The sequence below is a fragment of the Podarcis filfolensis genome, assembly GCF_964270895.1.
Source record: "Podarcis filfolensis genome assembly, chromosome: 6".
Lineage (NCBI taxonomy): Eukaryota > Metazoa > Chordata > Lepidosauria > Squamata > Lacertidae > Podarcis > Podarcis filfolensis.
In genome coordinates, this window is record NC_139609.1 from 23575847 (window position 1) to 23590562 (window position 14716).

At 45.8% G+C, this 14716-nt stretch overlaps 1 protein-coding gene across 7 annotated transcripts; it reads right to left on the reverse strand.

Annotated features, from left to right (window-relative positions):
* Positions 1-4790: 4790 nt before the first annotated feature.
* S1PR1 (sphingosine-1-phosphate receptor 1) lies at positions 4791-13724 on the reverse strand. Of its 7 annotated transcripts, none has more exons than XM_083619326.1 (2): positions 13585-13724; positions 4791-8037 (listed from the first exon to the last, which is right to left on the reverse strand). In XM_083619326.1, exon 2 carries the CDS (start codon positions 7889-7891, stop codon positions 6752-6754), a length of 1140 nt encoding a protein of 379 aa, XP_083475452.1. In that variant the 5' UTR covers positions 7892-8037; positions 13585-13724; the 3' UTR covers positions 4791-6751. The 7 variants fall into 7 exon arrangements, with proteins under 7 accessions (XP_083475452.1, XP_083475454.1, XP_083475451.1 ...); XM_083619328.1 differs by having other exon boundaries at positions 13435-13660; XM_083619325.1 differs by lacking the exon at positions 13585-13724 and adding an exon at positions 12186-13201.
* Positions 13725-14716: the final 992 nt, after the last annotated feature.

Here is a 14716-nt window from a genome sequence, read left to right on the forward strand (position 1 = left end):
TGCCCGAAAGCATTTCAGTGTGAGGTGCGGCTCAGGGCTTAACATTAGTCTCTGCTGGAAGATGGGTAAATAAAGCAGATAGAGTCCAGTGGGAAATGTTTGCTTAAAAAATGAGAATACAACTTGAGCAGAATGAAACAAAGAGGTTTTGCTCCTTTTTTTGACAGACCTTGTTCAGAACAGTTAGATTCAAGTACAGTACACTTCAAGAAAACTCCTTCGCAGCTCGACAGCCTATCAGAGCGTGTTCTGCCTCTCTAAGGATCATGCCACTATCCCTGGTTGCTAGGCAACGCCTCCACCCGCCTCCCTCTTGGCTGGTTGACTTACGGACCACAAAATTAACCCTTCAGTTAGGCAGTGAATGATCTTTGCTGTTGCCCTTCTAACACCACACCCATGCCTCAGGAATGATGGGATCATTCAGTGACTCCTGAGGCCGGGGCCAGCCCAAAACATTTTGCTGCCTGAGGCAGAGCCGCTAATAATACCCCTGCCCCAAACGCACACCATCGTGAACGTGCGGGGCATCCAAGGCCAACCAAGTTATTTTGCCACCCGAGGCGGAAAATTTCACAAACCTGTCTCTTTCTCCCCGCTTGGTAGTATAAAAAAAAAGAAATTAATAATAGCTTAAACTCCTGCCTTTTCGTGACAGAGAAGATGAGCTGCCAAAAAATGGCTGCTCTGCTAAGGCAGAATTACCAGCTGCAGAGGAAACTGCCTGTTGTGTCTCTGCGTGAGTCACGCTGTAAGGGGCAGGGCTGGTCCATCCATGAGGCGAGGTGAGGCAATTGCCTTGGGCAACAGATCCAGCTTCCAATAAATCAGGGGTCAGCAAACTTTTTCAGCGGGGGGCTGGTCCACTGTCCTTCAGACCTTGTGGGGGGGCCGGATTATATTTTGAAGAAAAAAATATGAACGAGTTCCTATGCCCCACAAATAACCCAGAGGTGTATTTTAAATAAAAATACACATTCTACTCATGTAAAAACACCAGGCAGGCCCCACAAATAACCCAGAGATGCATTTTAAATAAAAGGTCACATTCTGCTCATGTAAAAGCATGATGATTCCCAGACCGTCGACGGGCCGGATTTAGGGCTCCTCCCCCCCCCCCCGTTCCTGATATAGATACTCACTCACACCTTCTTCCATACCCTCCAACATTTCTCCGATGAAAATAGGGACATCCCATTCCATCATAATAATTTTACAATTTATACCCCCACACATCTTACTGGGTTGCCCCAGCCACACTGGGAAGCTTCCAACATGTATAAAAAAAAAGTAAGAAAACATTAAATATTAAAAAGAAACTTCCCTATACAGGATTGCCTTCAGACGGCTTGGGAGGGTCAGATAACTCCACACCCTCTGACATTTCTCCAATGAAAACAGGGACATCCTAAGGAAAAGATGGACATTCCAGGATCAAATCAGAAACTGGGATGGCTTCTCTAAACCAGGGATACCCCTGGGAAATAGGGGCACTTGGACGGTCTGTTCTTCACTGGTGGCGGGGGGCACCATTTTGTGGCCCAAAATGTCTTGGGCCAGCCCTGCCTATGGGGCTGGCACCAGATGAGAAAGGGAAAAGGCATGATAGGTGGTACAGTGGTACCTCGGGTTACATACGCTTCAGGTTACAGACTCCGCTAACCCAGAAATAGTGCTTCAGGTTAAGAACTTTGCTTCAGAATGAGAACAGAAATTGTGCTCCGGCAGCGCAGCAGCAGCAGAAGGCTCCATTAGCTAAAGTGGTGCTTCAGGCTAAGAACAGATTCAGGTTATGTACGGACCTCCGGAACAAATTAAGTACTTAACCTGAGGTACCACTGTACTCAGCTGTCTTGTTTCTTCTTTTACAAGACAGACTGCAAGCATCTCGTGTCCATGTTAGAGTGACAACCCTAATTCCATCACCTTCTAGCTACAGTGGTACCTCAGGTTAAGAACTTAATTCGTTCTGGAGGTCCGTTCTTAACCTGAAACTGTTCTTAACCTGAAGCACCACTTTAGCTAATGGGGCCTCCTGCTGCCGCCGCACCGCAGGAGCACAATTTCTGTTCTCATCCTGAAGCAAAGTTCTTAACCCGAGGTAATATTTCTGGGTTAGCAGAGTCTGTAACCTGAAGTGTATGTAACCTGAGGTACCACTGTACTGACAACTTTGATATCGTTGAATTTGAGGCTGGGAAACAGAAAAGAAAATCTGTATCTGTAACCCGAGGTACCACTGTATTTATCTTTGCAGCAGTAGACTGCGTATGCCTTGCAAAGCGTTTTCTTCACAGCCATGAAAAACAGGGGGGAAATTACGAGATCACCCTTCCAGCAACACCTACTTGCCCCTATTTCATCTTGAGGGTAGAACAGAAATCTAAGAAACAAAAGAATTCAAAAAGGTCTATAGTAAGAGAACATTTTCCAGATACAGACCTGACATTTCCCTACCACCACCACCACCAAGCAAAAGAAAAGGAAGTGATCACAGATGAAATCATTGCTTCCGGTACAGGCAGACAGATGGAGAGAAATCCCAGTCTGTTTCCACTTTTTGTCTTTGGGGCATTTTTGGAATTTCCTCCAGGAAGTAAAAGGTTGCGACCTACGAAACCTCTTTCGGTTAGGCAGCGCAGTTTCCCACCATAAACGTTACAGAGAAATGACACAGCGCCTAAGAAGGTGAGGATTATCTTTGCAACCCAACTGCATCCTGTGCGTCTCGGTAAAATTCCAAGGCATTACCTAGAGAGAGGGAAGTGGAGGGGGCAGGAAGGGAGGAAACGCCAACATATGGAGAGATACAGGACCAAGAGATCGAAGTCCAAAGCTCCGAATCACTGCACAACACATCTGCGGCAGTTTTACATCTGCTACAAAACCTGTTTCAGATTGACATCATCTCAAGATGCACAAAATTAAAAGTTTGCAGAAATGTTTTAGAGCAAGAGAGAAAGAAAGAGAAAGAGAGAGAGAGAGAGAGAGAGAGAGAGAGAGAGAGAGAGAGAGAGAGAGAGAAAGAAAGAAAGAAAGAAAGAAAGAAAGAAAGAAAGAAAGAAAGAAAGAAAGAAAGAAATTTGGCTCTCAGAAACTGTTCAAGTTATCCAATTAATCAGGACTACGGGATATTGCTTGGACATTAATCATTTGCAACCAGGAAAATGATTTTTAATATAATTGTGGTGTGTATGATTAATGAGGCATCTGCAATTAAAGGAACAGTGCTGTCCTATATGTCAACTTTGAAGCAAACCCTAATGAAAGATTGCAGTCCAATTTTATGAGAGAAACAAAAGGGAATTGAAAATATTGTTGTAACATTTAACATTATTGTGCAATACATTATTAGCATTATGATATATACTGTAGATGTCTTTTTAATTAAAAAAAAACAAGATATTGAGTATTAGTGCTCTCTGCATGAAAACATCAGGTGGGGGAATATTCTGATCAAGGTGTCAATCCTACACACCACAGGTCGGAAGAAAAGACTGTTGGCCACCACTCCTAGCACAGGCAATTAGGGTAACATAAGTGTCTGTCATTGCTCTGGTTGTGAGGAAGCAAGTCTACACCCTTCTTCCCTTGGCATAGCACAAAAACAGGGCTGGGGAGAAAAAACAGGGACTAGCTTCCTTGCATATTCTTATTCCAGAGCACTGATATATCCATGCAGCAGAACCATGTGCTAATCTTCCCAAATGAACCATTCAGATGGCTGGCAAGGGCTGCTCTTTTGATTTTGTTCATTAGCAGCTTTCAGTGCTGATGTATTCACAAGATATCCTTCTGTCCCGTCTACTGAAGTGAAAGGTCCACGTGGCTAGAGAACAAAAATATACAAGCAACCGAGGTGTTGCGATAGGGAAACGGGGACCAAAAGATTTTCCTTCAATATGTCAGGACTGGAGAGTCACCGGGATACTGAAGATTCAGTTCCAAAAAGTTCTGTGTGTGTGTGTGTGATTTTAGTAGTCCGTTTTTTATACCGCCCAATTACTAGAATTGGAAGTGTTCATGAGAAACAGTGGGGCGTCCTTTGAAATGGGTTGCTTTCTACCCTTCATTACCTCAGACCCGCTAATGAGCAGCTCTTCGTCTTCTGCATTTTTCTTGTGTTGCCTTTTGCAAGCGTGGCTGAACAAACGTTCGCATTGCAAACAGGTTGCAGCTCAGAAATCGCCCATCTCCTTCTGTGTGCAATGAGGCTGTCCCTGCAACTCCCACCCTGTTCTTTCCCAAAATCTGCCACTCAGCTTATTTCTCCAGGCTGAACTGAAGCCATTGCTTCATCCGATGTTACGTTGGCCTGTGGCACTCTCTCTTGCTGCAGATGCAAGGGAAACAATTCACCCCACAGTCATCCCTACCCAGGTTTTAATGTCCTCAGTGTGAAAGTCTGTAGAGAGCATTTGCCTGCTTCTTGTGCTTTAATTTGAACCACAAACACTTCCCTCCTGCTTGAGGCCAGGACATGTTGAATGACCTAGGTCTGGCACTGTCGCATTTAGCCTGATCTTAATTGCTGCAAATGTATTGCTGGGAAAAGGGAGTTCAATTACTCCAATTGCTACCTGCCCTGGTTTGAATGCTGCCTAGTTGAACCGCTGACCAGAATTTGCTGCTCTTGACAGGTCTTTTGCATCTACGTGTTCTGTTTACCACACAAATGTTAACCTGCCTCTCCTGGGCATAGAAATAATGTGAACTGTAAATTGTCCAAAAGACCGTCGTAAGAATAGGTACAGATAAAAATGCGACAGAAGGAATGTTCACGGCAGAACTTGTACAAAACCCTCAGTTTATTAATATTTAGAGGTCAACGCAGCTATGTGCAAACTGTACAACCAAAGTCAGAATCAAGTTAAATTCTATTTTTGTTTTTACAAAAAGAATTGCACTAGGAATACTAGAATGCCGGCAGTCTTATTTTTTAAAAAAAACACCACATATATTCAACCAATATTTGTACATTAATGCATTGAATTCAACAGTCCTGCACAATTACCACAGTAACACTCTCGGACAACAACCTTCAACCGTTGGGTCTGGGCCCACATCACTGAACACCCCACTGCCAATTTCTTTTCAATGTTTAGATTTGGAATTTTCGGCACACAAAACATGAGCTCTGTAACTCAGCTATGGCCCCTCCTTCCCAAAGGAGGAAAAGAGTCACTGCGACTTTTTAACAGCTGCGTAACAAAAGTAATTTCAGGTGGCCTGGCTTTTTGCATCTGCACAACCTGCTGAAATTTCCTTTCCTACACAGCTGAAATACAGCAGCTCTGTTATCCTCCTTTGCATCCAGTCACTCTTTTTGGAGAAGATGACGGAGGGGGGAAAACTTGAGAGAGGAACCAAATAATTTATACCAGGGACTCAGCTACATTCGTAAAGATAAAGGACTTTTTATGCATTATAACACTGCAACACCAGGTAGCGCTGTGGAGTCCAGTTTTTCACCAACGGTATTTCCCACTATGAAGTTTACAATGTGTTTAACTGAATCGCTTCTTTGATGTGTTTAGAACCAGCCCAGGTCCCATGAGATTTAAGGCGAGTCCCAAATTATTGATACAAATGGAAAACTATTACTCTTAGCACAGGGCAGCTACTATCCTGGTTAGCTTCTCTACACACTGTACACACAGAATGTACACACAGAATGTGTACCCAATTAACTCGGGTCAAATATATATTTATATATATATATATATATATATTTACACACACACACAGCCCAGCAATTGATGCTGTGGCAAATTACATTCAATTAACACAACAAATACTTTCTGTGGACATCGGCAAACTTATAAACACCTTTTAAAATTGCAAACGTTCTGGGATCTAAAAGAATCTGGGGTGGAATGCAGACCACTGGCTTCGTCCAAACTTTATCCAGCTTTCAAGGCTTCAGATGCCTCCAAGAGTCATCGCTCGGCCTAAACTATGATAGGATTATTCCGAGAATAAGTGAGACAATAGTTTGTATGGCCCCTCATGCGCCGAGGTGCTATCGAAATTGCTAACAATAAATGCACCTTGTTATTGAGTGGCATATTTATCAAATCAATTTAATGCCAAGGTTCAAATGAGGCCCCTTCCGTTCCAGACACCCCCAGCCTAACTCAAGCGTAGTCCCATTCAATTCAGGGGAATTCAATGGCAGCATGCAGTGAGAGGCAGTGTTCTTCAAACTCACCATTGAAGCCCTCCATGTTCCAGTTCCCACCAACTTTTAATTGAAAGTCAAGTGGCGCTTTGGCCAATCTTGAAGCAAAACACTCAAATTCTCTTTAGATTTACCCAGAAGAGAATCAACAGAGAGATTGGCTCCCCTCGCTGCTCAGTAAGGTGGGGAGGGCTGTTACTCAAAAGAAGAAGGAAAAACCCAGTAAGCTCTTTATTTTATAGGTTCACATTTTTCTGGAGAGGAAAATAGTATTTTCCACCCCCCACCCACTCTCATTCAACAGGGGTTTTTCAGTCTTCGGAGTTACATAGGGCACGAACACTTCCAGCAACCCTAAGTCGCCTCGTTGCAATCCCAAACGACACACAACAAACTTCCAGGGAGGAAATGTTTTCAAGTCACACAATCTGTCCCCGCTCCTCCCCTCACAAGTGCCACACAACTCCCCTTCCAGCCTATCCTTTCCCTCGTCTTGGCGGGAGAGAAGTGATCAGAACCATTCCACGCGTCGGCCTTCGGCGGGCCCACGCCTCCTCCATTCGAGAGCTCCTACGATGACGAGGTGACATTACCCGAAGACACAATAGTTTCTGGAGAGTCCCCCTCGTCTTTCTGCGGGTGGGAGGAGTTGTCGGATCTGCTTCGGCTGAACTCAATTCCCCCAATGATGGGCCTCTTGAATTTGGTCCCGGAGTCTGCAGTGGGACATTTCCAGCATGACATAATCTTGACAAAAGCTCGCCGCATCTCCTTGTTCGTTAGCGTGTAGATGATCGGGTTAGTGGCCGAGTTGAGAACCGCCAGTACTAAGAAATATTCGGCCTTGAGGAGAACTGGGCAAGTCCGGACTTTGCACCGCACGTCCAGTAAGAGGAGAATGAACAAAGGAGCCCAGCAGATAATGAACACACTTAAAACAATGATCACCGTCTTGAGCAGAGCTAGAGACTTCTCGGAGCTCCTGGTGGCTTTGGCCATGTTCTTCCGGAAAGTCAGCTGACGGCTCTTGGTCCTTACCAAGATGTAGATCCTGCAGTAAAGAACCACGATAGACAACAAGAGGCCCGTGAACACCGAGGTGCAGAAGAGGATATAATACTTGTGGTAGAGGGGCAACACGGTGGAACAGCTTTGTAGACGTTGGATGCAGTTCCAGCCCATAATGGGAAGACCTCCTAATATCACAGAGATGACCCAGCAGGCACTGATCAAGAGGAAAGAACGGGAACTGTTGCTGCTGTTGTGAAGCTTCATCTTCAACATTGTAATGTATCTCTCAATGGCGATGGCCAGGAGGCTGAACACAGAGGCGGACAATGCCACAAACATGCTCCCTTCCCTAAGAAACCACTGGGCAGGGGTGAGGGTGTAGGTCTTGTGTCCGGACAGTAAGAGGTTGGCGACATAAGCCACCCCGGCCAGCAAGTCAGAGAGTGCCAAGTTGCCAATGAAATAGTACATAGGCCTGTGGAACTTCTTTGTTTTCCAGATGGTCAGAAGGACAAAGATGTTCTCCAGGATGATGAAGCAACAGATGATGATGAAGACCGCAGAACTTGCTTTGATCCCGGTGTCCGCCTTTTCATTGAGCTTCCCCGTGAAGTTGTAATGCTCTATGATGATCTCATAGTTGAGATAGTCGCTGACTCCACCGAAGGCCTTTACGTGGGGGTCCTTGGTGGAGTCCATGGTGCCAGCCTGAGTTGCAGTTCTCCAGACGGCCACCAAGAGGCGATGTGGAGCAGGTAGTTCAGCAGCTGCCCCGGGCTTCAAGGTCCAAACGTCTGCGGCTTCCAACGTCTAGCTCCTTCTGGGTAACCTCAGTAACCACAGTCCTTAAAAGCAGGAGACACAAGCAAAAAGATGTTAATTTAGGAGAAGTGAGTTATTGTTATTATACTATTGTTGCAAGTCCAAAGTGAACATTCTGAAAACCCAAACATGAAATCCTGCAAGTTTGCTGCTAGTTTGCCCACTGGCAAGTAAAATGATATACCCGATGGGGTATATTATTCAGATTTTATTGGTTAACTAGACCTCATCCAGCGTCAGCTGAAGTGCTAACAGCTTATATGAAACTGTTAACACCTATATCAGGACATAACACCTAACCGAATAAAGGTGCTGGCACTTCAACTGATGGCAGATTGGGTTTATTTAACCAATACATAACACCTCAGTAGCACAGGGGAAGGCAATGGGTAAAAAAAAGCCACACTGACATCCTCTGGTTTTGACACGTTTTTGACACATGTTCACACATTCATGCTTATAGCCATGCGAAACTCTATCTCGTTTTATATAAAAGCTGCCCAGATTTCCACACCCAAGTCATACCGTTTGCAATCAGATCACAGCAGCAAAGTGAAAACTTCTGTCCTTTTTTTTAAAAAAAGGCTCACTCTCGACATGACCGAAATCTAAAACTGCTGACTTGTCTCATAAAACCCGGGGGTAACGCATAAAACAAATTTGACTTTTGAAAGGATTAAACAGAAGGAACCGGATAATCTATCCACTGCACACGCCTACCCAGAGGTAAGCAAGGAGGTGTGTTTAGGATTGCAGTGGAAACCACCCTAAATTAGCTTTGGAAGAGAGGTTTAAAGGAAGGTGTAATTCAGGGGTGAAGAACCTGCTCCCCTCCAGAAGAAATTGGATTCTCATCAGCCACTGGGGAAAGACTGAATTTGAGACATGTGTATTGCATGCAGACATCTCAAGTTCAGTCCCCAGGTATGCTCCAGAAATACTCATCTGAAATGCTGGAGCTGCTGGTCCAGTGTTTCCAGCTGTTTTGGGACTACAATTCCCACTGTCTCTGACCACTGGTTCTGCCAGCTAGGGATGATGGGAGTTGTAGTCCAAGAACAGCTGGAGACCCAAGTTTGGGAAACACTGGTGTGAACAATATTGGGATAGGTGGACCAGTGACTCAGCTTCCCAGGTTCCAGCCCAAGTCGGCATGGCCCAAAGTCAAGGCTGATGGGAGCTGTAGTCAAGCAACATCTGGACGGCCGCCGCTTCCGCATCCCTGGCATAACTTGCAAAAAAATGGGGAAGTTGCCCTCTGTCACGAACAACAACTGAAGAAAGTGTGGTGTCAGCAAAAAAAAAAAAATCAGTAAAGCTAACAGAAAGCGAGGAAATAAAATGCAAGTCTCCCGGGACTTTCTATTTGGGAGTTGAGAAGAGATAACAGAATGGCCTTTGGCTACTGCCTTGCATGCAGTTTGGAGATTTGTGTTCCGTGGATTCCAGTAGCCCAACTCATATCTGTGCAGGATTTGCCATCTACAATTAAGTTAGCAGGAGGAGGAAAATAAATGTAAAAGGAGATATGGAATTGAGGATCAACAGAGCACAGAAGGCACCCACAACATTGTGACCACACTATTGATTGTGGTCAGTTAACTTGACAGAGGAAATAAAGCTAAAACCTTCACTAAGGCTGCAATCCTGAACACACTAGTAAATCCCAGTGAAATTATTATTATTATTATTATTAGAATTCATATACCATCCTATACCTAGGGACTTAGGGCGGTTCACAGAACAAAATCAAAATATAAAACCACAAAATATATAATCAAAATACGCTTAGGAATGCACTACAAGCTTTTCATGAAAGGGAAAAGTGAAGCTCACTCTATTCATTGGATACCCTTCATTCAAGGCTAAATAATACTGACTTTTCAAAGGGTGAGTATCATAACAAAGTCCAAATCACACAAGACCTTTCCCATTGAGTTACAAAACATACCAGTTTAAGTTACACACACACACACACACACACACACACACACACACACACACACACAAAACCCAATTTCAAATGGCATGTACCTTAAGCCTAGAATCAATAGCTGAACAGGCACGGTGTCATTTAAACGTGACGTACCGAAGTTTCAAAAGTACAAATCTGAGTCAGGCTTGGAACCCAAGCAGATCCTCACCTCCAGACCCAGAAATCATGCAGCCCTATACCAGATTGCTATCCCTAGAAACACACCACATTCAAGAATTGAAGATAATTGGGCTCTTACATAAGCCCTGTGAACGCATGAAAGAAAGGGGGGAGGAATCAGTATTTTCTGCATCTTCTTCAAACCTCCACTTAAGTTCTAAACAGGACCTAAGTTCCCACAAGTTGCACGCGCGGTCCAGTCATGCTGCCTCCTCCAGAGTTCCTAATCGTGCAACACCGATGCGCATACAGCTAGTACTTTGCCCAGGATGGGTAAGTTGTGAAAGGCGACAGCTAGCAGAGTTGAATCGTCCCTGCTTCCTGCACGTAGGACAGGCACAGGAATACCATACAACAGAAAGAGCTCTGAAGGTCATCAGATCCCGTGGACTCAAATAGGACCAAACCCTTTTCAGAGTCGATGAGTCCATATGATTGAAGCCGATGGCTGAAGGGGCTCTGGCGGACTTCGGACAAGAGTTGCCGATTGACAAAAGGGTTTGAGCAAGTAAGATGCTCCCACATACGACGAAGTGGAAAATAAACCGAGGGCATCGGACGAAACGAACAGGGTGAAAATTGCTTACTGTTCCCAGACATGGCAAGGTTTTAAACTCACGTAGCTTGAGAACAAAGCTCCTGTCCCTTGAATCCTCCAGTAAATTTATGTCCTGTTCCTTTGACATCCGCTCTCAAGTTTGCCTCCCTGCAGTCCCCCCTGGGAGGGGGGCGGGTGGAGGAGAACACCCTCTTCTAAAAGAAACAAATAGTTGTTCTAGTACCTCGGTTGCACTAAACCATCCACTAACCACTTTCTTGTTGGAGTCTGCCATTTCTAACTCGATACCAAGTACATCAGACAAGGGTCCTAATCTAACCACAGAGCTCCCTTGGGAAAGGTTTCCACAGAAAGCCTTTTAGGAGCCGAATCTTTGGCTCCTGAAAATCACTCATTTTTTTGTGCATTAAAAAAATAAATTGCACAGATATACTTGGGGAAATCTCCGTCTTATGAACACTTCCCATTCTCGAGGCCAGCATATCAACTTCTACACCATCATCAAACTCAGCGATACACCCATACCTCTAAAAAAATGGGATATGGTTTATGCGCTGCCGATATCTCTAGTACATCTTATTCATTCATTCCGATCCTCTCCTGTGCCTCGCTTCATAATGCATGGATCCCAGGCATCGCCTCCTCAGTGGAGTCTGCACTGCCGGCAGTAAAAGTGTGTGCCATCGCAGCCCTTGGAAGTTAGCTCCCACAACTGAAGTTAGCTCATTGCCAAACAAACGCAAGTTCGTTCTCAGTTGCCTGCAGTACCAGCCGCTGACTGGCATGTGGCAAGGAGCCTTCGGGGATCAAATATACAGATCAGACCCAGAACGCTTCTCAGCAGAGGAGACCAGGACCTGCAGGACCAAACTAGAGGCAGTTTGCATGCTCAACTGCTAGGCACTAAGTATGGAGAAAGTTGAGAGAGGAGGGCACTAAGTACACAAATCACAACATCCCTGGGGGAGTTTGCTGCTTCAGATTAACACAGTTTATTCCTAACTTTCTCCATCAATTCAGGGAGGCAGACTGAGGTTTTCTGGCGAGATCCCAGCAAACAGATCCAGGCCACGGCCCCCTCCCCAAGCCCCGATACCCATATAATTCCACGGTGTCCCTTCCAACTCTACCATTCTATGTTCCTGCGCATGCTTTCCTAGAGCCTCACTGAACACAATGGGGTTCGCTTGCAAGTAAGCCTGCATAGGGTTGCATTTAAAAATAAAATAAATCGCAGCCAATTCCACAGAACGCCCCCCTCCCCGCCAGGCCAATCCATTCCCCCACATTACGGAGACGCAAAGCTGGGGTTGCCGTCGAATGCACGCTGGAGAGCTCACTGACGCGAGCACTTGCAAACGCGTGTCGTTCTTACATTCACACATGCACCCAGACAAGCCGGACCTCGCCGAGACCCAGCACCCACAGCCAGCCAGTCCCCTTCTCCCAAATCTTACCTCTCTCGGGCAGGACGCGGGTCTCTCCGGAGGCGGCTGCGCTTCGCATGGCGCGCGTCCCGCCGGCCGCCTCCTTTGCAGAAGAAGAAGAAAAGAAGCCGGGCAGCTCATGGAAAAACCTTTCCCTTTTTTCCTCTTTTTCTTTTTTTTTGCAAAGTGGCGCCCACCCCTTCGCAGTTTCCTATTATTGTCGCGCTTCCCCGCCCTCCCCCTTACTTACGCGGCTCTCCCGCGTTAACTCTTGGCAAGCCTGGAGCGCACGGCGCGCAGACAACCCAGAGGCGCAGCGCTCGCTCTTCGCTTGCCAAGTCCCGGGCAAAACTGGCCGGCGGCTCTTGGGCGGCGGCTCTTAAACGGAGCGCAGCTGCGGAAGAGTTAACACCTGTTTCCTTCCTTCCTTCCTGCTCGCCCCCACCTCCCCCCCCCAAAAAAAGTTCGCGTCTGGCTCTGTGCGGGGACTGCGCGCGCGCAGCGGGAGAGGCGGATTTCACACGAGAGGGAAGTTGTCCGCGGACCACGCGGCTGCCTCTGACCCCTGCCGCCTCAGGGTTGCCATCGTCTGGTTGCAAACTGCTCCTGTGCCTTTAACAGCCTCCGGATTTGCAAGACTGAAAAGGCTCATCTGCATATCTTGAAAAGCTTTTCTTTCTTTCTTTTCTGGAGGCTACACTGCTGCACCAAACCAAGAGCCGGATTTTCCCTCCTGGCCAGATGGGAAAACTCTTACGTGGATCTGCACGTGTTTCATAGAATCCTACAATTGTAGGGGTCATCTAGTCCCACCCCCTGCAATGCAAGAATTTCAACTAAATCATACATGACAGATGGTCATCCGACCTCTGCTTTAAAACCTCCAAGGAAGGAGAGTCCACCACTTCTTGTGGCAGTCTGTTCCACTGTCCAACACTCTGTCACTCTGAGTTACTTGTTTTAAAAAAGCAACCGAGAAGCTTAATAAACAAGGCAAATCTTTCTGCGTCACGTTCACACCACACATTTAAAATACTTGTGTTCCCCCAAAGAATCATGGGGCTTTTAGTTTATTCCTCCCAAAGCTAGGATTCCTGACCATTCCCATGATTCTTTGGGGGAAGTCATGTGCTTTAAATGGATGGTGTGAATGAGACTGCCTCCCCAGCCTCTCTCTCCCCCTTCCTTCCTTCCTTCCTTCCTTCCTTCCTTCCTTCCTTCCTTCCTTCCTTTCTCACACAGTGGAACAGCTTGGAAAGGCAGAATGAAATCAGATCACCTGCCTGAATTTGATAAATTCCAGTATTTCTTCAAAATCCAATGATTCCTTGAGTTTTGGAGGACTAGAAACCTTGGTACCACACTATTTTCACCGCTATACAATTGCATTATCTTCAGATCCCTTCATCTTCACTCATCTCCTCCTTACCTTCAGCCTCTTCTTCATCAGACTCCTTCTCACTTCTTCTGGCAGAACCAAATTCCTCCTTCCCTGCTTGGTCTTTGGCTTGATCCGGCATCTCCAGGAAGTCCTTTAGGAAGGTGACGCGGCCTGTCGTTTCTGACTCTGCTTTGATCTTGGCGATGATCTCAGAAATTTCAAGGCATCTCCCACTTCCTTCAAATTCCTCTCCCTCATCATCTGGACAGTCTTCTTAGATCACTTCCCAACAACCTAGTTACATCTTGATCTGTTTTCTGGGAGGTCAGTTGCACCGAGCAAATTTTATCCCAAACACTCTGGTGCCTTTTCCTCTTGCTTATCACAAAAAAGCCCCCAAAATATTTGAAAAGCAAGTTTGTTGGGCAAGAGCTCCATAATAACTTTAATTGCACAATCTGTCTTTGCCAGTATGCGATTGAATCCCATCCAAAAATAGCAGCGGTCTGGACAGGCCCTTAATATCCTTCCTTTTTGCGCAAGGTCTTGTGGAGAATAGACTCTCAAATTCTGTGGAAGTGCAAGTTGAGCTGTCTTCAGAGCAACTCTTCAGCTGATGGAACCACTAATAAGGAGAGCAGAGGTGGATTGAAAAGTTGGCACAACCACATCCAGCGAAAGGAAAGGGTATGATGTGCTTGTTCATGCATGCATTTGTCACTCAATGATGGCACACGTGAAGCAAATCCACTGAAAAGTATTGTTCTTTAGGTACCATTGGTGACTGGGAAGTTCTGAATGTGGCATTGGAGCTAGGACTGGTCAAAGTCATCAATCATGTCTTGATAGGTAAAGACTGCCATTTTATCACACATGCTTTAATATATCTGCTCTCTTTTCCTCCGGAAAAACAATCTCTCAAAGGACCTGTTGATGACATTTTACCATTGTACTGTTGAGAGTGTATTAACTTATGGTCTGTGTGTGTGGTTTGGGAGCTGCACGGTTAGGGAAAAAACAATGCTGTCCAGGGTTGTAAAGACTGTGGAGAGAATAATTGGGTGCACTCTTCCCACCTTGAATCAAATCTACGCTTCCAGGTGCCATAAGAAAGCTGCAGAGATAGTGCAGGATAGTGCGCACCCCAGAAATGATCTCTTTCAGCTTCTGCCTTCTGGAA

Bases quoted from the DNA above. Each gene is read 5' to 3' on its own strand.
- S1PR1 (XM_083619326.1), bottom strand. From the start codon at position 7,891: ATGGACTCCACCAAGGACCCCCACGTAAAGGCCTTCGGTGGAGTCAGC.